The following is a 25,629-nucleotide window of genomic DNA, read 5'->3' on the forward strand; positions in this document are numbered from 1 at the left end:
TATCGGCTGCCTGAGGTAATAGTAATAGTAATTATACAAAGGAAAGGAGCTTGTCAGCAGTACAAAATAAAAATAAAAACCAGAACACCGAGAGCCCAGTATAGTGTAGTATGTATTGAAATACGTTGAAGAATTAAAAGTGTGAGAATAAAGGTGCATACACACATCAGATAAAAGTCTTTGGAAAATGAAAGATCACAGACCAATTTGACCCCCTTCCATGTAGTATGAGAGCCATACCTACACAGTCTATTCTATGGAGCTGAACTCCCCATTAGAGTTGGGCCGAACCTCCGATTTTCGGTTCGCGAACCGGGTTCGCGAACTTTCGCGAAAGGTTCGGTTCGCGTTAAAGTTCGCGAACCGCAATAGACTTCAATGGGGATGCGAACTTTGAAAAAAAAAATAATTATGCTGGCCACAAAAGTGATGGAAAAGATGTTTCAAGGGGTCTAACACCTGGAGGGGGGGATGGCGGAGTGGGATACATGCCAAAAGTCCCCGGGAAAAATCTGGATTTGACGCAAAGCAGCGTTTTAAGGGCAGAAATCACATTGAATGTTAAATGACAGGCCTAAAGTGCTTTCAAACATCTTGCATGTGTATACATCAATCAGGTAGTGTAATTAAGGTACTGCTTCACACTGACACACCAAACTCATCGTGTAACGCACCGCAAACAGCTGTTTGTGTAGTGACGGCCGTGCTGGACTGGTGCGCACCATGGCGAGAGTGCAGGTTTTGGTGGCTTTACAGCCCATATGGTCACCTGGCTGATGTAGCTGAATGACAGAACAGTGACTGTCCAGCTGATCAAATTTGGTCTGACCACAATGAGGCAACGACCTTATTATCGTGGGTGTGCCCCCCGAGACACTCATCTAGGCGCCGGTCATTGCTCCATTGTGATACGCAAGCCCCTTCACCACGGCAAGGTAATGATCACGAAGGGGAATGGGCGCATGTACATGCCTTTTCTTTTGTTGTTGCAGCTGCCCTCAGTGCAGCCAGAAAAATTAGGCAGTCATGTACACGCACCCGAAAAATTATTACAGCGGCCGCTGCTAGCAGCGGCCTAAAAAATTCAGCAATCCGCCTGGAGTCCCGGACCCTGTTGGTGGTGGCGGAGAAGGTAGTCAAGCGGCCTGCAGGCAGACATGCTGTGTGGAGGGACTGGGAGCGACTTAGTCTTCTTGGGGCAGGCCAGGCAGCCAGTCACACGGCGTGCAGGCAGAGATGCTGTATGTGCGGGGACTGACTTAGTCTTGGGGCGGGCAGCAGCCCTCCGGGATCCATGCCTCATTCATTTTGATAAAGGTGAGGTACTTAACACTTTTGTGACTTAGGCGACTTCTCTTCTCTGTGACAATGCCTCCAGCTGCGCTGAAGGTCCTTTCTGAGAGGACGCTTGCGGCAGGGCAGGAGAGAAGTTGGATGGCAAATTGGGACAGCTCTGGCCACAGGTCAAGCCTGCGCACCCAGTAGTTCAAGGGTTCCTCATCGCTGTTCACAGCAGTGTCTACATCCACACTTAAGGCCAGGTAGTCGGCTACCTGCCGTTCCAGGCGTTGGTGGAGGGTGGATCCGGAAGGGCTACGGCGAGGCGTTGGACTAAAGAACGTCCGCATGTCCGACATCACCATGAGATCGCTGGAGCGTCCTGTCTTTGACTGCGTGGACACGGGAGGAGGATTAGTGGCAGTGGTACCTTGCTGGCGTTGTGCCGTCACATCACCCTTAAAGGCATTGTAAAGCATAGTTGACAGCTGGTTCTGCATGTGCTGCATCCTTTCCACCTTCCGGTGAGTTGGTAACAGGTCCGCCACTTTGTGCCTGTACCGAGGGTCTAGTAGTGTGGCCACCCAGTACAGGTCATTCCCCTTGAGGTTTTTTATACGGGGGTCCCTCAACAGGCAGGACAGCATAAAAGACGACATCTGCACAAAGTCGGATCCAGTACCCTCCATCTCCTCTTGCTCTTCCTCAGTGACGTCAGGTAAGTCAACCTCCTCCCCCCAGCCGCGAACAATACCACGGGAAGGTTGAGCAGCACAAGCCCCTTGCGATGCCTGCTGAGGTTGTTCTCCTGCCGCTGTCCCCTCCTCCTCCTCCTCCTCCTCCCCCAAAGAAACACCTTGCTCATCATCCTCTTAGTCTGATTCGTCTTCTGCACACGACTTCTCTTCTTCCTCCTCCTCCCCCCTCTGTGCTGCCGCAGGTGTTGAGGAAACAGCTGGGTCTGATGAAAATTGGTCCCATGCCTGTTCCTGCCGTAACGGTTCCTGGTCATGCTCATTCACAGCTTCATCCGCCACTCTACGCACAGCACGCTCCAAGAAGTAAGCGTAGGGAATTAAGTCGCTGATGGTGCCCTCACTGCGGCTCACCAGGTTGGTCACCTCCTCAAACGGCCGCATGAGCCTGCATGCATTCTCCATCAGTGTCCAGTTGTCGGGCCAGAACATCCCCATCTTCCCAGACTGTTTCATTCTACTGTAGTTGTAGAGGTAGTGGGTCACGGCTTTCTTCTGTTCTAGCAGGCGGGAGAACATGAGCAGGGTCGAGTTCCAGCGAGTGGGGCTATCGCAAATGAGGCGTCTCACCGGCATGTTGTTTTTGCGCTGAATTTCCGCAAAGCGTGCCATGGCTGTGTAAGACCGCCTCAAATGCCCACAGAACTTCCTGGCCTGCTTCAGGACATTCGCTAAGCCAGGGTACTTTGCCACAAATCTTTGAACCACTAGATTCATGACATGTGCCATGCAGGGTATGTGTGTCAGCTTCCCCATATGCAAAGCGGCAAGCAGATTGCTGCCGTTGTCGCACACCACGTTGCCTATCTCCAGGTGGTGCGGGGTCAGCCACTCATCCACCTGTTTCTTAAGAGCTGCCAGGAGAGCTGCTCCAGTGTGACTCTCCGCTTTGAGACAAGCCATGTCTAAGATGGCGTGACACCGTCGTACCTGGCATGCAGCATAGGCCCTGCGGAGCTGGGGCTGTGTAGCTGGAGAGGAGAACTGCCACTCAGCCAAGGAGGAGGAGGACAGCGAAGAGCATGTAGCAGGAGGAGAGGAGGTGGCAGGAGGCCTGCCTGCAAGCCGTGGAGGTGTCACAATTTGGTCCGCTGCGCCCTGCTTGCCATCGTTCACCACCAGGTTCACCCAATGGGCTGTGTAGGTAATGTAGCGGCCCTGCCCGTGCTTGGCAGACCAGGCATCCGTGGTCAGGTGTACCCTTGACCCAACGCTCTTCGCAAGAGATGACACCACTTGACTCTCAACTTCACGGTGCAGTTGGGGTATGGCCTTTCTGGAAAAATAAGTGCGGCCTGGCATCTTCCACTGCGGTGTTCCGATGGCCACAAATTTACGGAAGGCCTCAGAGTCCACCAGCCGGTATGGTAACAGCTGCCGAGCTAACAGTTCCGCCACGCCAGCTGTCAGACGCCGGGCAAGGGGGTGACTGGCCGAAATTGGCTTCTTCCGCTCAAACATTTCCTTCACGGACACCTGACTGCTGCTGTGGGCAGAGGAGCAGGAACCGCTCAAGGGCAGAGGCGGAGTGGAGGAGGGTGCCTGTGAAGGTGGAAGGGAGAAAGCGGCAGAAGCAGATAATGCACCTGATGGAGGAGGAAGAGGAGAAGGAGGGTGGCTTTGCTTTTGTGTGCTGCTGCTGCTTTTGCTCAGGTGGCCATCCCATTGCTGTTTGTGCCTTTTCTCCAGGTGCCTTCGTAAGGCACTTGTCCCTACGTGAGTGTTGGCCTTTCCACGGCTCAATTTTTGTTGGCAGAGCGAACAGATGGCTTTGGTCCGATCTGAGGCACACACATTAAAAAATTTCCACACCGCTGAGCCACCCTGGGATGTGGGCACTATGGGGACCTCAGCAGCTGATGCTGAAGGGCAAGTTGGCTGGCTGTACATAGGTGGCGATACATGGTGCCGGACACTGCCACCAGCTGTTTCTGACGAAGAGCTGCCCCAGCTTCTTTCAGCAACTTCTCTCCTCCTCCTACTCTCTGACTCCTCCTCTGAACTGTCCCCCTCTTCATCTCCTCTATTGGGTACATACAGAGGATCCCTATCATCGTCATCATCGTAATCATCCTGCCCAGCTTCGCTTGCCTCAGACAAATCCAAACATGCACCAACATCAGTAGGTCCTTCATCCTCCTTACACGTTACATCCATAATGTTGCCGCGTAACTCAGACATATGAGCTGGTGAAAATTCATCTGGCTGTAACAACAATGGCTGTGCATCAGTGATTTCACCACTAAATAATTCTTGCGAAGTGTCAAATGCAGCGGAAGTGGTGCTAGTAGTAGCACTGGTGGCTGAGCAAGATGAGGTGTTCTGTGTGGCTAAATACTCAACCACGTCCTGACAATCTTGGGAGGTGATGGGACGTGCCTTCTTCCGAGCACTGTACTGTGGGCCAGGTCCACACGAAATTACATTTACACGACCTCGCGCAGACCTGCCAGGTGGCCTTCCTCTGCCTCTGCCACTACCTCTTCCTCTACCTGTTTTGTCCATATCGGGTATGCACGGAGTGGTATATCACACTGCGTGCACTCACGTAGGTAGGTGGGTTCACTTAACTGCACAGGTATGCGCACTGATGCGGTGGGTTCACTGAACAGAACAGGTATGCAGTGGCGGGTTCACAGAACAGGTATACAGTGGCGGGTTCACAGAACAGGTATGCAGTGGCGGGTCCACTGAACAGAACAGGTATGCAGTGGCGGGTTCACTTAACTGCACAGGTATGCGCACTGATGCGGTGGGTTCACTGAACAGAACAGGTATGCAGTGGCGGGTTCACTAAACAGAACAGGTATGCAGTGGTGGGTTCACTAAACAGAACAGGTATGCAGTGGCGGGTTCACTAAACAGAACAGGTATGCAGTGGCGGGTCCACTGAACAGAACAGGTATGCAGTGGCGGGTTCACTAAACAGAACAGGTATACAGTGGCGGTTCACTAAACAGAACAGGTATGCAGTGGCGGGTCCACTGAACAGAACAGGTATACAGTGGCGGGTTCACTTAACTGCACAGGTATGCGCACTGATGCGGTGGGTTCACTGAACAGAACAGGTATGCAGTGGCGGGTTCACTAAACAGAACAGGTATGCAGTGGCGGGTTCACTAAACAGAACAGGTATGCAGTGGCGGGTCCACTGAACAGAACAGGTATGCAGTGGCGGGTTCACTAAACAGAACAGGTATACAGTGGCGGTTCACTAAACAGAACAGGTATGCAGTGGCGGGTCCACTGAACAGAACAGGTATGCAGTGGTGGGTTCACAGCACAGGTATGCAGTGGTGGGTTCACAGCACAGGTATGCAGTGGTGGGTTCACAGCACAGGTATGCAGTGGTGGGTTCACAGCACAGGTATGCAGTGGTGGGTTCAATGAACAGGTATACAGTGGCGGGTCCACTGAACAGAACAGGTATGCAGTGGTGGGTTCACAGCACAGGTATGCAGTGGTGGGTTCACAGCACAGGTATGCAGTGGTGGGTTCACAGCACAGGTATGCAGCCAGGGACAGGGAGACAAGCTAAGCCTAACTAATCTTTCCCTGAGAGACAGTCTGCAGCAGCTCGCCCTACTCTGACTAATGCAGGCACACGAGTGGCCGTAATGGCCGCCGCTGCCTGCCTTATATAAGGGGGGGTGGGGCTCCAGGGGCTAGTGTAGCCTAATTGGCTACACTGGGCCTGCTGACTGTGATGTAGAGGGTCAAAGTTGACCCTCCATGTGCATTATGGGGCGAACCGAACTTCCGCAAAAGTTCGCCTGCGGGAGGCGAACGCGAACCACCGTAGTTCGCCGGGAACCGTTCGCCGGCGAACCGTTCGGCCCAACTCTACTCCCCATCAGATAGAAATCTTTGCAAGATGCTGCACACAAAGATGCTGTACACATGCAACAGATCAGTATCTGCAAAAGATCTGTTCCTGCAAAAGATCCGTTCCTGCAAAATGCATTCATAGTCTATGATATCTGCAGATCTCATACACACCTTGTTTAACGGAGATTCATCTGCAGATCAGACTATCATCTGCAGATCTGAAAATCCATCCTGGTGGATCTGATCTGCAGATGAATGTCCGTTAAACAAGGTGTGTATGAGATCTGCAGATATCATAGACTATGAATGCATTTTGCAGGAACAGATCTTTTGCAGATACTGATCTTTTGAATGTGTACAGCATCTTTGTGTGCAGTATCTTGCAAAGATTTCTGTCTGATGGGGAGTTCAGCTCCATAGAATAAACTGTGCAGAGTACGGCTCTCATACTACATGGAAGGGGGTAAAGTCGGTCTGTGATCTTTCATTTTCCAAAGACTTTTATTTGATGTGTGTACTACTAACCTTAAAGAGGAACTCCAGCCTAAACAAACATACTGTCATTAAGTTACATTAGTTATGTTAATTAAAATAGATAGGTAATATAATCTCTTACCCACCTTATTTTAAAAGAACAGGCAAATAATTGTGATTCATGGGAGCAGCCATCTTTTTCATGGAAGCAGCCATCTTTTTGGTTGAAAGGAGGTGAGAGGGAGCATGAGGCACGGTTCCAGCTGTCCTGTGTCCTGATCACTCCTCCCAGCTGCGCGCTAGACTTCAAATCTCTCAAATTCAAAATTAAAAAATCCCATCATGCTTTGCACAGCATCAGGGAAAAATGCCCAGTCAGTTTTCTTCTGTGCAGCTAAAAATGAGGCTTGGGTAAGAAAAACAAAGTTCTAATGCTGTGTAACTCTTACAGAAACACCAAGCCTTTTCAGTGCTGCTGAGTAGATTTTTAGTCTGGAGGTTCACTTTAATGCAAATCGCCAAACACAAACGTGTAGCCTGCACCATCAGGCGATTTCCCGGCGATCGCGTTTCAGTGCTATAGAAGCGCTAAACGCGATCGCGGAAAAATCGCTGCGGTGTCCAGTGGTTTTTCCGTGTTAATCCTGGAACAATCACTCCCGCAAAACGTTTTGCGCTTTTAAGTGTGAATGGGGCCTAAGGGCTCAGCCACACTATAAGGGCTTTTCTGAGCGCTTTTGATTGATTAGTGCTTTTTAAAAATCGCTCCCATTCACTTTCATTAAAATCGCTGCAAATTTTTTTGCATACGCGATCGCTGCGATTTTTACCGTAATTTCAATGGAAGTGAATGGGAGCGATTTTTAAAAAGCACTAATCAATCACAAGTGCTCAGAAAAGTGCTTAAGGTGTGGCTGAGCCCTAAGGGTGCATTCACATTATGAGCATTTGTGGATTTATTTAAGGGCTGGCAATTTTAGAAATCCCCCTTAAAGTGCGTGTGCAATGATTCCCTATGAGAGTGTTTACATATCAGCGTTTTGATTCCGCTCATCCGCTCGCCTGTACCATTTTCGAGGTGATTTGCCTCAATGGAAGGTATAAGGAAATCGCAAAGCGATTGAAAAAACGATTTGTATAGCAATTTCCCGAGTGCTTTTAAGAATATATACATTGTATTTATTCTTTTCCGGGTCAAAGAGTTCACTTCCTGACTGACGTCAGGAAGTGAAAATCTCAATCACTGAGCAAAAACGCTTACAAAAGCACTTTTCTAAGCTCGAAACGCAGGGAAATGCGCTTTGAAAAACTCTCAATGAATCGCTCAGCGCTTGCGATAGCGCTAACGATTTATAATGGGGACAGGACCTAACTGGCCTTACCTCCCTGTTGCATGTTGGTACAGCGTCGCTCGGTGATAGACTCGCTGGGAAAGGGCCGCTTCCCAAGCATGGAATCACAGATAAATATTCTTAATAAAAGACATGCGGACGCCACAAACCCAACTGAAGCTATAAGTCTCCTCCGCTTGTGAAGAGGCAATAACCAAAGCACTGGCCAGCTCTATGAGTATCTTTGGTTTATATTATACTACTAATAAAATGATTTATGGACAGGCCCTTCTGAATTCAATGATGGCAGTTGCAGCAGTCTGCAGATGTAAAGGATGGAGAACCTGTGCTGAGGGCTTTCTCTCACCCGCAGTACTACTGGAAACAATGACAGATTAGGACATAAATTGTGATAGATGGTTCAGACTTACCTGCCTGGCATCTGAATGGCCTGCACAGCACAGCAGCATTCCTACCAATGTCTGACAGGAAAACACAAGTGACCCTCTGCTCAATTAGGCTTAGAATGAGTTGAAAGAAACACAAAGTATAACTAGATAAAAAGAAGAACAGCGGCATATCTCTTCTTTCCGCAGTGCCCTCCCTTGTATCACTTCCTCAGTGCATTTCTAAGCCTCTTTCCCCATATAATTCACCCCAACCCTACCTCTTCACCCATGTTGCAATTATTATTATATTGTTATTATTACTGATTTATGTTCCACTGTCATTTACCTCTTAAGTGCCCCCGATTCTCTCCCCCCCCCCCCTTCGCAGAGGAATGCAGAAGCGTTTGCAGCGGAAAAAGGGGGCACATCGGCTATTTATGGGGGGCACTTCTGGTTATCTATAGGGGAGCACAGCTGGCTATCTATGGGGGCATATCTGGTTATCTATAGGGGGGCATAGCTGGCTATCTAAATATAGGCACATCTGATTATCTATAGGGGGGCACAGCTGGCTATCTAAAGTGGGACACATCTGGCTATATAAAGGGGAGGAAGAGGGGCACATTTGGTTATCTAAAGGGGCACATCTGGCTATAGGGGCACATCTGTTTTTTTAAAGGGGCACATCTGGCTATAGGGGGACACATCTCTTTTTTTAAAAGGGGGAAGGGGCACATCTGGCTATCTATGGGGGGCACATCTGGTTATCTATAGTGGGGCACAGATGGCTATCTAAAGTGGGACACATCTGGCTATAAAAAGGGGAGGAAGAGGGGCACATTTGGTTATCTAAAGGGGCACATCTGGCTATAGGGGCACATCTGTTTTTTTAAAGGGGCACATCTGGCTATAGGGGCACATCTGTTTTTTTAAAGGAGGAAGGGGGCACATCTGGCTATAGAGGGACATATCTGTTCTTTTAAAAGGGGGAAGGGGCACATCTGGCTATTTAAAGGGAGGCACATCTGGCTCTCTGAATAAGGGAAGGGGGCACATTTGGCTATCCTAAAGGAGGGGACATATGGCTATCTATAGGGGGCAAGGGGGCACATCTGGCTATCCTAATAGTATTTGCACATTTGACTTTACCCTTGACCACAACCACAATCTGATGTCTGGCCGCGCAGCAACGCTCATTTTATCCAGAGGGGGCGCAAAAACTGTCTTTGTCCCTGAGCGCTGAACACCCCTTAGCTACACCCCTGTTCTTATCTACCTTATTTCTCTTGTAGCACTTCCTCCATATACTGCGTCTGCCGTGGACGTCTTATCTTCTATGTATCTCTCCTCTCATGTTCCTCCTCTCTCATGTCTTTTCCGCTTGTTCCTTCGTACTTTTATGAATTGCCAACCTGCGGATCAGGAAAGCGTTTGCTATTCTCCTAGATTACAAACATTACAGGAAATAAATAGAGCACAGAATGCAGGCAGGCTGATTGGCAGGTGGGTAATTGCCATATGATTTGTTTTTAATTGCCGTTAATCCTTTGGCTGTCTTAATTAAAATGTCTTAATTTAGAGACGGTTTGTTTTGTTTTCCAGGACACATATAGGTGAGAAGCGAACCTCTTTACTGAGAAACACCTAAAATGTTCTGCAAAATACAATCATATACTTTTATTTTATTCTTAAAGAGAAACTCCAACCAAGAATTGAACTTTATCCCAATCAGTAGCTGAAACCCCCTTTTACATGAGAAATATAATGCTTTTCACAAACAGACCATCAGGGGACGCTGTGTGACTGATTTTGTGCTGAAACCCCTCCCACAAGAAGCTCTGAGTACCGCGGTACTTTTGGCAGTTTGTTACAATGTAACAAGGTTCACAGACAGGAAATAGCTGTTTACAGTTGTCTGTAACAGCCAAAACAGCTAACAGCAGCTACATAACCTGCCCACAGTAACAATGTCACCATGTAATAAATGTCAGAATGTAAATCGGGGAGAGGAAAGATATTACAATGAGCAATACACTAAATAAATCATTTATACATAATTATTGTAAAAATGAAGCACTTTTTTTATTACATTATTTTCACTGGAGTTCCTCTTTAACCACTTGAGGACCCACCCTTTACCCCCCCTTAAGGACCAGCGCTGTTTTTTGTGATCTGTGCTGGGTGGGCTCTGCAGCCTCCAGCACAGATCAGGGTGTATGCTGAGGGATCAGATCGCCCCCCTTTTCTCCCCCCTATGGGGATGATGTGCAGGGGGGGTCTGATCGCTCCTGCTGGCTGTATTGTTGCAGGGGGGGGCACCTCAAAGCCCCCCTCCGCGGCGAAATTCCGCTTCTCCCTCTCCTACCTTGCCCCCTGGTGATTGGGGCTGCACAGGACGCTATCCGTCCTGTGCAGCCTGTGACAGGACGTCCTCTGTCACATGGCGGCGATCCCTGGCCGCTGATTGGCCGGGGATCGCCGATCTGCCTTACGGCGCTGCTGCGCAGCAGCGCCGTACAATGTAAACAAAGGAGACATTCGTCTCCTACGTTTACATTTAGTCTGCGAGCCGCAATCAGCGGCTCGCAGGCTATTCACGGAGACCCACTCCGTGATCTAACAGGAAACGGCCGTTCGCGCGAGCGGCCTTTCCTCATTAATTAGGGAGGCACCTGCCTCCAGCTACCACTTTGCCGCCGCACGGTATGAGTGTGCGGTCGGCAAGTGGTTAAGGGGGAGAAGAGTCAGATGAGAAACATTCCCTATTTTATTATGTTTCATGTGATTATTTGTATAGCCTTTAATACCTATTTTTTCTTTAAAGAGAACCCACGGTAAGAGATATATGGAGGCTGACATATCTATTTCCTTTTAAACAATGCAGATTGCCTGGCTCTCCTGCTGATCCTCTGCCTCTGATACTTTTAGCCATAGCCCCTGAACAAGCATGCAGCAGATCAGGCGTTTCTGACAAAAATCTGACAAGATTAGCTGCATGCTTGTTTCTGGTGTGATTCATAATGATTAGTGGAAATGTCACGTTTTCGTAATTACGGCGCAAAACTTGTAATTACGACACTGAATTGTAATGAATAATTATGGGAAAATTCATAATTTAATTCAAAATTTTATGTCATAATTTTCCTTTAAATTGTGATTTCTTATTTCATTTCATGTTACTCGAAAATTGTTATAAAACAAAAATGCTAAAATGTCAATACTTACGAAAATGTAATCACGAAAACTATCATAATTACAAACCCGATCATAATTATGAAAAATGAATGTGTGGTCATAATTAAAAGCTTAATTTTTTATTATTACAATTTTTCCATTACGGTTGTAATGATATTTACAAACATAATACAAAATTTAGCAAAGTCATAATGAGCAAATTACAATTATCACTAGTGATTCAGACACTGACCAGAAAGATCAGCAAGACTGCCAGGCAACTGGTATTGTTTAAAGTGGTATTGTCACCATAAAATCAAATTTCAACAGCAACTGGTCTGAGTGTATTAAGTGATAAAGATGCTAATCCTGCATTCAAAACTTTTTCTGCTGTAATGGTTTGGAGTTATCACATACTTTAGGAGCACTGGCCCTAGTGCCAAACAGTGCCAAACAGTTGAATGCTGGGAGTTCTTTTTATCTATAATATATTCCTCCTCTTCCATTTATTTCCCTGCCTAACTGATCACTTGTGTTTACAAGCAAGGCTGAGGTTACTCAGTGATTGGATGTGTAAATTAAAAAAAAGACTCTGAGAGGAGGGCAGCTAATGAATACACAATGAGCAAGAGAAGGGAGGGGGGAAAACAAGAGTCAGGGAGGATATGATGTCAGCATTAGCTTGGCAAGATGGCCACTGCCTAGAATAGGATTTTCTGCTTTTACTTTATAAAATTCACAGGAATCATTACGTGGACAGCACAATACATCTGTTATGTAAGTAGAACTAGTATTTATCTACTTATATATGTGTTTTTTATTTCTAGGTTAGCATGGGTGTCGCTTGTTCTTTAAAAGGAAATAAATGTGGCAGCTTCGATATTCCTCTAACCTCAGGTTCCTTTTAGGAAAGAGAACTTAGTCTAAACTTTTGCTAACTTAGTCTAAACACAAACTCTCATGACCACACCCACTTCTTCATGCTACAGCCCATCCATTGAAGCTCAGACATGCCCCAAATCTTCTAAAAGCCAACCAACCCCCCGAGGCATCTGAAATAAAGGGATGAGTTGGCGTTAGGTCATGTTTTACCTTGTTCCTCTTGTTCCATGCAGCTTGCTATAGGTACAACTACATACGTCCCGGGCAAGATGTCCGCCTCCTGGGTCCTGATTACACCTCTCCTACCTGCGTGTGGCATCTGCAAGCTCCCGCGTCTCACCTCCTGAGACTGCGCCTGAAATGGACTCGCTCTGAATGTAGAGATCGATTGGTCATGTTCGATGCGGCGGCCCCACTTGATAATCGCATCATCACCTCGTAAGTGGACGAACAATTTTTTTTTTTTTTGCATGACTTCCAATCTCATTCTTTTTTACGTGCACTTTCTTAGACTGTATTGGGGAAGTAGAATGCAGAATCTAATGTGGGCTGTGGCGGAAACCAAATTTTTTCCTTGTAAAGGTCAATGAGATCCAAATAATTCTGAATTGATGAATGATTATGCAAATTCTGTATGTAAATGTAAGCGGCTTACAAATTGACCAATCAAATTGAACCTTGGAGGGATTTTTGGTCCATCTCATCGACCATCCTTGCTTTACAGGGAAATAAGTTGGTTACCCATAGCACAATTTAGATTCTGTAAATAACTGAATATACAAGTCGGGATAAGTGAAATTGTCACTGGCAGGCAAGTTCATGAGATTTTCGTTTAAATTCTGGTTGCTCCACAAGAATCTAACAAATCCGTTTTTCAAAGCTGGCATATTCGATAAACAATTGTAAAGTTAAGTAAAACAATCAATAAATACCATTTTTCAATCCATATTAAAATGGATCCGAAATAAACTTTTACTCACTGCATAATTGTGTTCCTTTCATATAGTTTATAGGGCATTCCTCAATTACTTTTTTGTTTTTGTTTTAATACTCTAATTCCTTATAAACTAAACATGCCACGCCCACATTTTCTCCAGAGAGCCTTAGCACTGTGAGCCTTAGTAGCAAGGGCTTATGGGAGCTCAGTCTGGGCAGGAGGAGGAGGAGGAGGTTACTAGCCAGAGATTTCAGAGGCAGAGGGGAGGAGAGAGGAGGAGGGGAGTGAAGTTTTCACAGGCTGAGGTCTGAAGATACAGATCAGCTTGCCTGTGTGTAATGTGACAAACAGAACATGGCTGCTGTCATTGTATCACTGGAAGAAATAATCATAAACTGTTGAAGCTGTTTGCAGCTAGATTTGCTGTGTAAACTATCTAAACTTTAGATAAGATAAATAGATAAGTTGCTTGTTACAGTTAGTTTTTCATCTCGTATCCGCTTTAAGGGCTAAACTCAACCAAAGGATTGGGTTCTTTTTGCCAATCCTAAAATCATTGTGCCAACATTGATAAGGTAGCAATTTAGGATTGTGTACATGGAAAACACTTTTTCTCTCCTAATGTGGCCACATGGTGAACTTAAAGGGAACCCGAGGTGTGAGGGATATGGAGGTGGCCATATTTATTTTCTAGTAAACAATGCCAGTTGCCCGGCAGCCCTGTTAATCTTCTGGCATACATAGAGTCAAAACCCTGGAACAAGCATATGACTAATCCAGTAAAACCTAAGTCAGCTGAGTCAGAGCGCCTGATCTGCTGCATGCTTGTTCAGGGTAAATGGCTAAATGTATTAGAGACACAGGATCAGGAGGACTTCCAAGCAACTGGTATTGTTTAAAAGGAAATAAATATGGCAGCCTCCATATACCTCTTACCTCGGGTTCCCTTTAACTGCCGATTTCTCTCGAGAGTCTCGGTTAGCAATATTGGAGCCATATTCACATGCTAATGCACATTGGTGGCAGCTACCTGATCTCTACAGGAGATTGCAGATTGTACCGATTGAACGTACAATTGAAATTGTATTGTGTGTGGACTCACCAAACAATCCGAAAGCCTGCAGTGCTGAATGTAGGGTTGCTCGTAAACTACACTAGTGCGAATCTACGCATTGTAGTCCGCAACTACGCATCGTAGTTCATAGACGAAGTTTAAAAACTACGTGTACGTATTTCCACGTAGTCGTAGTACCGCTATGCGAAGCTTCGCCCGCTATGCGTAGTTGACGTATGTATTGCGAAGTCAACTACGTGTGCGGTAACTGCGTCTATACGGTTCATTGCGCATGCGCAGAAATATTATTGCCCTTCTATACATATACAATTCCGCATTGGAAGGTGGAATGTATGCATATATTAGTTCACCCATGCGGATTATTGCGGAAATTTTTCCGCATAAGGGCATAAGCGTCCGCATAAACTACGCTTCGCACTACGCTTCACACTAAGCGTAATTGCAGAAAACTACGTGTAGTTCCAGCGTAGCGAAGTTGGCTGACTACGACCATCCCTAGCTGAATGCCTTCAGAATTCCCTCAGCCCTGAATTGGTGGGAATCAGATGGCTATATTTCTATGCTTTCTAATCAATCTGGCCTTCTTATGTTTCAAGCATGTTGTATACCCATATCAGCCCGGAAAGCGTTATTCAAAGGTTTCGGATTCTGAATATATTAAGCATGCACGGCCCGATGGCCAGAGGGAACAGACAGCTTTTCATGGGGAATTTGTTTCATAAATTATAAGGACTCAGAAATAATAAACACCAGCGTACGATATTGTTATTATTATTATTATTTACCCTGCAAGGTCCTATTCCCAATAAATTGCTTTTGATTATATTAGACAGGAATAGAGGCTTAGCCGTGGTTATTTCTCCCACGAAGGCGACCTTGTATCGGCTTGTAGAACATTCCAGATGCAGCAGATAGGCATGGCTTCTACAACATCGTAATTTCGTAACGTAATACCGTCACAAAGAACACAGAAGACAAGCAGAAGATTTGTAGCCAATGTTCAGGAAAAATAAGACATTTTTATTGTTCTTGTTTGTTCCTCTCCTGAAACTCGCAGATCATATTCATGTGTACTATTGTGCAAATATACATATTTATGAATTCGGGATGAATGTTTGAAGAGCGGCCTTTGAGATGAAGTCCTCCTAATGAAACCATCTCAAAGACCGGTAGCGCTATAATTCTCCGGCACAAAGACTGATTTATAAATCCATTTGGGACTTTCTTCCGTAGCGATTCTAGCGAATATCGTAGCCGGTTAATGAGATGTATTTTGCTCAGTCTATGCATCTACTCTCTTCATCAAACTCTACACGATTGCTGGAGAATTCAATATGCCGGAGTCTTGGCTGATGAAAAGGACACGGCCTCCTGTTGTAAAGGGGAAAATTGAGATGAATACAGGCGAAGCAGGGGGTTTTGATCTTGCTGACAGCATCCCTTGTGAAGGGGATTTCCTCTTAGAGGAAACTATTCATAAATCGAGAGAGAGAGAGACAGAAAGAGAGTACCGTTCCCGATCAAAGAGTTTCTATTCTTCTCAAGAGCTTCAGAATGAGAAGAACCTCGATGTATCCCCGAAAGAAGCAGAGAATGAAAGAGTCAGTGGAAACGGTGGAGAATCATTTAAAGTGTCGCCATCAGCTGCCGAGCGTCATCGTCTCTGTGGCCTGGAAAATGTCAGTCATAAAGTGCAAGTTGTGTTCCTGAGAAGAGCAGATGTATCATAGAACCACAATGATAAGAAACGAGACGTGTGCCTCAGCAATACTCAGCTTACAGCTTCTCTGACTATGAATACAGTACACACTCGTTACAGTGCGTATAGTAGAATGTAATACATTATTCAGGATACACAATTTTAAGTTAAAGGGGCACTACAGCGAAAAACTGTAACATTTAAAATATGTGCAAACATATACAAATAAGAAGTACGTTTCTTCCAGAGTAAAATGAGCTATAAATTACTTTTCTCCTATAATGCTGTCACTTACAGTAGGTAGTAGAAATCTGACAGAAGTGACAGGTTTTGGACTTGTCCATCTCTTCATAGGGGATTCTCAGCAAGGCTTTTACTCTCTATAAAGATATTCCCCAAAAAGGATTTAAACAATGATGCTGGCCAGCTTCCCTGCTCGCTACACAGTTTTTTGGCAGTTGGACAGAGCAACTGCCATTCACTAAGTGCTTTTGAAAATAAATATATCCCTGAGAATCCCCTATAAAGAGATGGACTAGTCCAAAACCTGTCACTTCTGTCAGATTTCTACTACCTACTGTAAGTGACAGCAACATAGGAGAAAAGTAATTTATGGCTCATTTTACTCTGGAAAAAAAAAATCTTCTTATTTGTATATGTTTGCACATATTTTACATTTTACAGTTACTGTATATCAACATGTAGCCCCACCCCCGCCCCAGTGATGTCACAGGTGGCTTGAATATGTGGAATTCACCTCCCAGAGCATTCTAGGAGACCAGGTGACCCAACCGTTAAACAGAACCGTTGTTCTATGTTTAAAAACCAACTCCATATGTTGCACACAGATCGCTGAGTCGCATGAGGAGGAAATTTCTTTGGGAAAATCTGCGTGGAAAATGAAAGTTAGCTTTGTAAAGACATAAGGCTTTAACTATAAAAAATAAAAGGACCGAGTCTCCTGTGATTTACTGCTTATAACAAATGTGCAATGTCAAGCAGGGGTGTGTACTTGGAAGTCTACTCATCTCTCTCTGCAACTGCCACTCTTGTGCCCATCCTGGTCAGCTGTGGTCACAGAAATTCCACCCCACAAGCAAGAACAGCCTTTACCCAATCCAGGACCACAGGCTTACACCCCCCTAGTGACCAGGCTATGTTTTACAATTTTGGGCTCTGCAGCTTTAAAAGCCTACTGCAGAGTCATACAACGCAGCACACACGTGAATCCCTCCTTTCTGCCCACCAACAGAGCTTTCTGTTGGTGGGCTCTGATCGCTCCCCCAATGTTTATTTATTTTTGTATGTATTTGTTTAAATTTGCCTATTTATTTATTTTTCCCTCCCTCCATCCCCCCAGCCAATGACAGAAATCGGCTGTCATAGGCATCAGCCTACGGCAGCCTCTCTAGGGGATAGCCGAGTGACACAGCTGTCCCCAATACAGCACTACGGTAGATTGCAGCGCTGTACAATGTAAATAGACGGCGGTTTCGCCTTCTAACAGTCTAATAGCGGCGGTGGTAGATTGATGACAGAGCGGAGCATCGGTGCCCATGCATCGGTGTGCGCAATCTCCTGCAAAACCCCGCCTTTCGGCATTACGCGGTCCTGGGGCTGTTAGCTTACGATGCCTATTGGCATTATGCGGTCGGGAAGCACTTAAACGTAAAGCTAGGCGCACAAAGCTTTTAATACAAAATAAGTTTATTTTCACTTCAGTTTTACAGAACTATTACTGGCCACCAAGTAGCAGAACAAGTTGTATAGCAGTGCAGAGAGTTTTTGTTCTGTTTTAGGGACATTGGCCGTAGGAGATTACTCCAAGCAGCCATGGATCAGTATCTGATAATACAGTATAGTAATACAGTATAGTAGTATATTGACAGGGGTGTTCGGTGTAAGGAGACAAGCGTTTTCTCCAAGGAGATCATTTTCATCTTCTCTTTAAAATAACTTTTTAGCATCTTACAACTGAAGAAGAAAAAAATTGTTGAAAAAGTACAATCAATATTATTTTGAGTATTTTCTTGCTTGCTGGTGGTTTAAAATGCATTTTATCACAAGTTGATTAAATTGCATATTGGCCCTTGTCTGGTTACCTCATGAATTGTCTCTCTTTACAGCTAAGGTGAAAAATAAGTAAGCTTTGTGAATCAACCCCCTGATGAGATAAACTTAGGTAAATGCCTTATACTACTAGCCCTTGTAAGACACTCTCTGAAAAACGTATATATGCAAAAGAGCATGTCGACAGCTTGACAAATTGAGTCTGTTTCCTGAAAAGTAAATAGAGGCTAAAGCAGCTGAGAAACAGTGAGATAAGGCTTCTTATGAGGCTTAAAGAAAACCTGTAAGAAAAAAGTTCCCCTGAGGGGTACTCACCTCGGGTGGGGGAAGCCTCCAGGTCCTATTGAGGCTTCCCCCGTCCTCCTGTGTCCCACGGCAGTCTCACTGTGCCCCTCCGAACAGCGGAGATGTATTTACCTTCCCGGCTCCTGCGCAGGCGCAGTATTGGCTCTGTGCTCAGAGATAGGCACAGTAGAGCGGACCCGACAGAGATCGGATATTTCCGCCTATCTCCGTGCTGAGAGCCGCAACAGCGCCCCCACTGGAGCCAGGGAAGGTAAATATATCAGCCTTGTCAGGCTTATCGAGGGGAGGATTGCAGGACACTTCGGGGGAGCCAGCGCTGGACTGCCTGCAGCTACAGGGGAGTGGGAAGCCTCATTGGGACCCTGAGGCTTCCCCCTACCGAGGTGAGTACCCCCCAGGGGATCTTTTTTTTTGTTACAGAGTCTCTTAAAGTCCAGGAAAATTTGAAGGATCCCTACTTAAAAATTAAGCCATTAAACTAAAAATTAAAATATAAGACATTTTCATATTATTGATGTTCTATTTATCATTCGTTCTACACATGAAATTATTTATCTCATAAGTGTCTTTTCACTTCAGACTCACTGTAACATAAAATGGTAATTGTTTCCAATGCTGACCTATCTGACGTCAATGCTCTGAGCACTGGCCTTACTAGTGATTAATAATGCTAGATACAATTCTGCTTTATACACAATGATTATAACCAACAGCCTCTAACTTTGCAGTCAAGTCCTTGCAGGGCAAAGATACAAAACAGTTTGTGCTTTGCCTTAATGTGCATGACTACAATGGAACAAGGTTACTGGTTTACAAGTCATTGCAATATATGATTTTCGCATTACGTATGACGTGCATGCTGAGTACAGCCTGACTCACCAGCTCCCCCTGCTGTACGCAAACTTGTCAACCAACCGAAACCTAATTATCTGCTCGGATTTTCACTTTTTACAAACGTTGCAAATCTTAGTTTCTCAATGTTTCTATGCTCTCCTCTACATACAGTCTATAGAGAATATTGCAGATATTTTTTATTTTTTATTTTTTTAAAGCAGATGCAAATATTGTTGTCAGTCACTTAAAGGTACGGTGACCATACGTCCCGCTTTACCCGGGACGCGTCCCGCCTTCGGGGGGCGCTGTCCCAGGCTGCATGAGGTCCCGGGAAACGTCCCACTTTTAGCAGCGGGACGTCCCGGCCTCGGGACTCTGGACACCGTACAATGAACTAGCCGCAGCGTCTCCTAGACGCTGCGCTAGTTCATTCCCCGCAGCCCCGCTCCAGCCTGCAATGTTCTCCTTCTCCTCTGGCAGGCACAGGCAGAGCAGGGCTACGAGAGATGGTGTCCGGAGGCGGAGCCCTGTATTGGAGACTATTTGTGTCTCCAGTACAGGGCTCCGCCTCCGGACGCCATTTTGCCGTAGCCCTGCTCTGCCTGAGTGGCTGTGAGCCCGGGGAGCTGCGCACACACACCAGAGGCCGGCTGGCTGTGTCAGGTAAGTAAATGCTTTTTTTTTCCAGGTGAAATGTTTGCCCACATTGCGTACATTTTGTGCTGACATGTTTGCCTCCATTGCGTTTATTTTGTACTGACATGTTTGCCCGCAGTGCGTTTATTTTGTACTGATATGTTTGCCCGCAGTGCGTTTATTTTGTACTGACATGTTTGCCCGCAGTGCGTTTATTTTGTACTGATATGTTTGCCCGCAGTGCATTTATTTTGTACTGACATGTTTGCCTCCATTGCGTTTATTTTGTACTGACATGTTTGCCCGCAGTGCGTTTATTTTGTACTGACATGTTTGCCCGCAGTGCGTTTATTTTGTACTGACATGTTTGCCTCCATTGCGTTTATTTTGTACTGACATATTTGCCCACAGTGCGTTTATTTTGTACTGACATGTTTGCCCGCAGTGCGTTTATTTTGTACTGACATGTTTGCCCACAGTGCGTTTATTTTGTACTGACATGTTTGCCCGCAGTGCGTTTATTTTGTACTGACATGTTTGCCCGCAGTGCGTTTATTTTGTACTGACATGTTTGCCCCCATTGCGTTTATTTTGTGCTGAAATGTTGCCCGCAATGCGTTTATTTTGTGCTGAAATGTTGCCCGCAATGCATTTATTTTGTGCTGACATGTTGCCCATTGCGTTTATTTTGTGGTGTCTGGGGTAACTGTTGCTGCATTTATTATTTAATGGTCATAGTTGGCTGTGTTTGCTGCTTTGGAGTTATGGCATACTATTAAATAGCATCACACAGTTTCTGCACACCCATGATGCGAATCCTCGTTTGACCACATCACGGCGTAAACACTGCTTTCTTATGCCTCGCTGTTGCATCATTATGTTAGCTCCGCCCATAGAATGTTATAGCCACGCCCATTTTTCGAAGCGGCAGGCACCACATTTTTCGCCGCAGCGCGCTGCACCCCCCTATAGAATCGCTCTGAAAATCTGCTTCAAAAACCTCTAGCGTTTTGCGAATCTGCTAGAGGTTTTCGGTGTGGACTGGCCCTCTAATAGTATTAGCCACAAACCCTGAAGAAGCATGCAGCAGACCAGGTGTTTCTGACATTTTTGTCAGATCTGACAAGATTAGCTGCATGCTTGTTTCTGGTGTGATTCAGACATTGCAGGCAAATAGCTGAGGGCAGGGCTGCCAGGCAACTGCCTGGTATTGTTTAAAAGGAAATCGATATGGCAGACTATGGCATATACCTCTAACTACAGTACTCCTTTAAAGCAGAACTCAGAACTTCCTCTTAAAGATAACCTGTACTGAAAAATTTCCCCTGGGGGGTACTCACCTCAGTAGGGGGAGGCCTCTGGACCCTATCGAGGCTTCCCCCGTCCTCCTGTGTCCCACGGCGGTCTCGCTGCAGCCCCCGGAACGCACAGGCGGCCCAATCCGACAGCCTGTGCAATATTTACCTTTCCTGGCTCCAGCGGGGGCGCTGTTGCGGCTCTTGTGACGGAGATAGGCGAAAATAGCCGATCTCTGTCGGGTCCGCTCTACTGCGCAGTAGAGCGGCCCGACGGAGATTGGCTATTTTCGCCTATCTCCGTCAGAAGAGCGGATACTGCGCCTGCGCTGGAGCCCGAGAGGTAAATATTTACATCGCCGCTGCTCCGGGAGGATTTTCGCTGCTGCCGTGGGACCGAGGAGGACGGGGGAAGCCTCAATAGGATCCGGAGGCTTCCCCCACCCGAGGTGAGTACCCCCAGGGGATGTTTTTATTTATTACAGATTTTCTTTAAAGAGTAACTGTTAGGCATAAAATCAATAATCAATTCTCTATTTTTATCTGGTAAACAAATAATAAGGATGCTAATCAGGCAATCCAAAAGTTAAAATCACTCTTAATTTTCTTCTCAATCTATCTATATATATAATAGAGTAAGTGCCTCAACCTTCAAGCAAGAAGAAGAAGTACTTTGCATGAGAAAATTTATGCGTGCTCAAACACCAAGTTTAAGGCCTCTTTTCCACGGACTGTTGAGCTGTGTGCTCAGCAAGCAGTTACCAGGCAGCAGCAAGCAGTTACCAGGCAGTAGTGAGCAGTTGTAAGAGTTTGAGAGGCATTTTACTGCCTATCAACTGTCCGTGGTAAAGAGGCCTTAGGGTACGTACAGACATACGATAACGATCGTTCGTTCTGAATGACGAACGATGTTAAAGGAGGTATCGGCCGATGATCGTTTGAAGAAAGGCTACTTTGAACATCGTTCGTGTACGAACGATCTAGGAACGAGCGTTGCGTGCGCAACATGATGTATAAACTGATTTCAAACACAAGTGTCAAAAAGAACTGTTTGAGCATGTGCAAAGCTTTGAGAACGAACGATCAACGACCGATCGTTGTACAGACATTACTTTTTGAACGATGGTCGTTGGAAAAGATCTGGCAGAATGGATCGGTCTTTACCAACGACATATCTCGTTGGTCGGTCGTTTTAATGATCGTTCGTGCACTTTTTACAAACGACCGTCGGGCAATGCCGTCGGTAACGATCGTTTTGAACGACTATAGTCGCATGTCTGTACGCACCTTGACCCTAGCAAGTCTGGCTTTGCAAATCTGGCTTAACAGGCTATTCATGAGGCAATGCTCATGCAAATTTGCTTTTGCATGCCAAACTATGCAGGGTCAAAAAACCAATACCGCAAAGCGGTCGCCCTGCTACATGCCAGTGATGAGTGAAAATGCAAAAATTTGTTTCGACAAATTTTTACCGAATTTTCGTCAATTTCGTTTTGACAGGCAAATTTTCCATCTAATTTTTTCGCGTTAATTTTCGCCTAATGCCAGTCATTTTCACGTTACTTGCGTATTATTGCTGACATTTTCCGCATAAGGGCATTAGCGTCCGCATTCAGAGAAGTTTCTTGCGCATTATTGCGGACATTTTTCCGTATAAACGTCCGCATAGACTGAATTTCCATGCGGATTATTGTGGACATTTTTCCGCATAAGGGCATAAGCATCCGCATACAATGAATTTTCGATGCTGGTCGAAAACGCAAATATTTCTGAAGATTTTCGTGAAAATTCGCCAAAAATGAAAATGGGATTTTCGATGCGAAACTGCTACATGCTACATTAGCACTATCCAGGAGCGCCAGAGGGAGGATTCCCAATGCCCCCTTTTTATACAACCGGGGGGACCGCGGGTCCCAGGCTCTCTCACTGCCTGGGAACCACAGCGGCACCCCGGAGGGGGAGGCTAGGTGGTGCAGGCGACCCCCCCCCAAGCGTGGCCAGCGCTGGGAGAGCCGTCCGCACCCACCTCCCAATATTAGAAACAGGCACTTACCTTTTGCGTCCATTGCGTTCTGCTACATGCGCATTAACTTGGGGGCACCACATGAGAAAGGAGTGAAGCATGGGTCACCCCGAGCTTTAGAGCTCAGGGCTGGCTCACATACAACACTCCAGAGGGGAGGGGGGGGGGGGGGGGGACAGGCGCAGACAACTAACTCCAGGGCTCACACCGACGGAGCAAGCCATCCACCACTTGCCTCCAAAGATTACAAACTGCAAAAAAGGCTTTCCATGAGAAAATGAATGCACATGTAGCAGAACGCAATGGACGTTAAGGTAAGTGCCTGTTTTCAATATTGGGAGGTGGGTGCGGACGGCTCTCCCTGGCGCTGGCCACACTTGGGGGGCGGGGGGCGGCTGCGCCACCCAGCCTCCCCCTCCGGGGTGCCGCTGTGGTTCCCAGGCAGTGAGAGAGCCTGGGACCCTGCGGTCCCCCCGGTTGTATAAAAAGGGGGGCATTGGGAATCCTCCCATGGCGCTCCTGGATAGTGCTAATGTAGCATGAACTTATTCCCGCAGGGCGACCGCTTTGCAGTATTGGTTTTTTGACCCTGCATAGTTTGGCATGCGAAAGCAAATGCATATTTGCATGAGCATTGCCTCATGAATAGCCAATTAGGCCAGATTTGGAAAGCCAGACTTGCTAGGGTTAAACTTGGTGTTTGAGCACGCATACATTTTCTAATGGAAAGCCTAAAGGTGGGTACACACATCAGATAAAAGTCTTTGGAAAATGAAAGATCACAGACCAATGTTACCCCCTTCCATGTAGTATGAGAGCCATACCTACACAGTCTATTCTATTGAGCTGAACTCCCCATCAGATAAAAATTTTTGCAAGATGCTGCACACAAAGATGCTGTACACATGCAACAGATCAGTATCTGCAAAAGATCTGTTCCTGCAAAAAAATCAGTTTCTGCAAAATGCATTCATAGTCTATGATATCTGCAGATCTCATGCTGGGCATACACGGTATGTTTTCTACCATGTAATCGAGCCGCTGATGGCTCGATTGATAATTTCCGACGTGTCCGATACCCCGCCAGATCGATTCTGCACTCGATACCGGCGGGCAGGACAAAAGAAGAAACGAGTGGAAAATAAGAAAGTGCTCGCGGGGACGAGCGGGAATCGATCCGACCGCCCGCGGGGACGAGCGGGAATCGAGCCAGCGAATCGATTACACGGTAGAAAACGTACCATGTATGCCCAGCATAATACACACCTGGGGCCTGATTCACAAAGCGGTGCTAACAGTTAGCACCCTGGTGAAAAGCCCTTTATCATGCCTAAACTCAGTTTAGGCATGATAAGTTTAGGTGTGATAAGTTTAGGTGTGATAAGTTTAGGCATGATAAGTTTAGGTGTGATAAGTTTAGGCATGATAAGTTTAAGCGCCAACTGGGTTAGCACCGCAGTGCACAGCTGATCAAAAGTTTTACGCTAGCAAAGACTGATGCACTTCGCATAGAGTTTAATGGCGCTGCTTTGCGTGCGGGACTTTGCAAGCGATCTAAACTTATCTAAACTTAGCATGCCTAAACTTATCACACCTAAACTTATCATGCCTAAACTTATCACACCTAAACTGGCTTTTCACCAGAGTGGTGCAATGGTTATCATGCCTAAAGTCTCTAACTGGGTTAGCACCGCTTTGTGAATCGAGCCCTAGGCGTGATAAGTTTAGGTGTGATAAGTTTAGGTGTGATAAGTTTAGGCATGCTAAGTTTAGATAAGTTTAGATCGCTTGCAAAGTCCCGCACGCAAAGCAGCGCCATTAAACTTTATACAAAGTGCACCAGTCTTTGCTAGCGTAAAACTTTTGATCAGCTGTGCACTGCGGTGCTAACGCAGTTGGCGCTTAAACTTAGCATGCCTAAACTTATCACACCTAAACTTATCATGCCTAAACTTATCACACCTAAACTTATCACACCTAAACTTATCATGCCTAAACTGAGTTTAGGCATGATAAAGGGCTTTTCACCAGCGTGCTAACTGTTAGCACCGCTTTGTGAATCGAGCCCATAGACTATGGGCTCGATTCACAAAGCGGTGATAACTCAGTTATCACGCCTAAAAGACTTTAGGCGTGATAACCTTTGCACCAGCAAAGTTATCACCGCTTTGTGCTCTAACTCGCGCGAAGTTTCCGCGCGTACGTGCGCACGCAAAGTCCCATAGGGCTTAATGGGCACTTCGCGCGAAGTACGGTGCGCTGCGCGCGTAGCGCACCGCGCTACGCGCGCGAGTTCGCGCGAATTCCTTCAGATCACGCCTAAACTAAGTTTAGGCGTGATAAAGGGCTTTTCACAGGCGTGCAAAGTGTTTGCACCGCTTTGTGAATCAGGCCCATTGAATGTATTTTGTAGGTACTGATCTTTTGCAGATACTGATCTGTTGCATGTGTACAGAATCTTGGGGCCTGATTCACAAAGCAGTGCTAACAGTTAGCACCCTGGTGAAAAGCCCTTTATCATGCCTAAACTCAGTTTAGGCATGATAAATTTAGGTGTGATAAGTTTAGGCATGATAAGTTTAGGTGTGATAAGTTTAGGCATGATAAGTTTAAGCACCAACTGCGTTAGCACCGCAGTGCACA

General features: G+C 46.1%; 1 protein-coding gene across 2 annotated transcripts in view; it reads left to right on the top strand.

The window, feature by feature from the left end:
* TMPRSS6 (transmembrane serine protease 6) overlaps positions 1-25,629 on the top strand; it is a 122,900-nt gene that overhangs the window by 42,560 nt on the left and 54,711 nt on the right. For both annotated transcript variants that reach the window (XM_068255027.1, XM_068255028.1), the window contains one exon: positions 12,345-12,549. In XM_068255027.1, coding sequence (XP_068111128.1) covers positions 12,345-12,549 — 205 coding nt within the window. The remainder of the gene's footprint in view (positions 1-12,344; positions 12,550-25,629) is intronic.

The sequence above is a fragment of the Hyperolius riggenbachi genome, chromosome 9 (genome assembly GCF_040937935.1).
Source record: "Hyperolius riggenbachi isolate aHypRig1 chromosome 9, aHypRig1.pri, whole genome shotgun sequence".
Taxonomy (NCBI): domain Eukaryota; kingdom Metazoa; phylum Chordata; class Amphibia; order Anura; family Hyperoliidae; genus Hyperolius; species Hyperolius riggenbachi.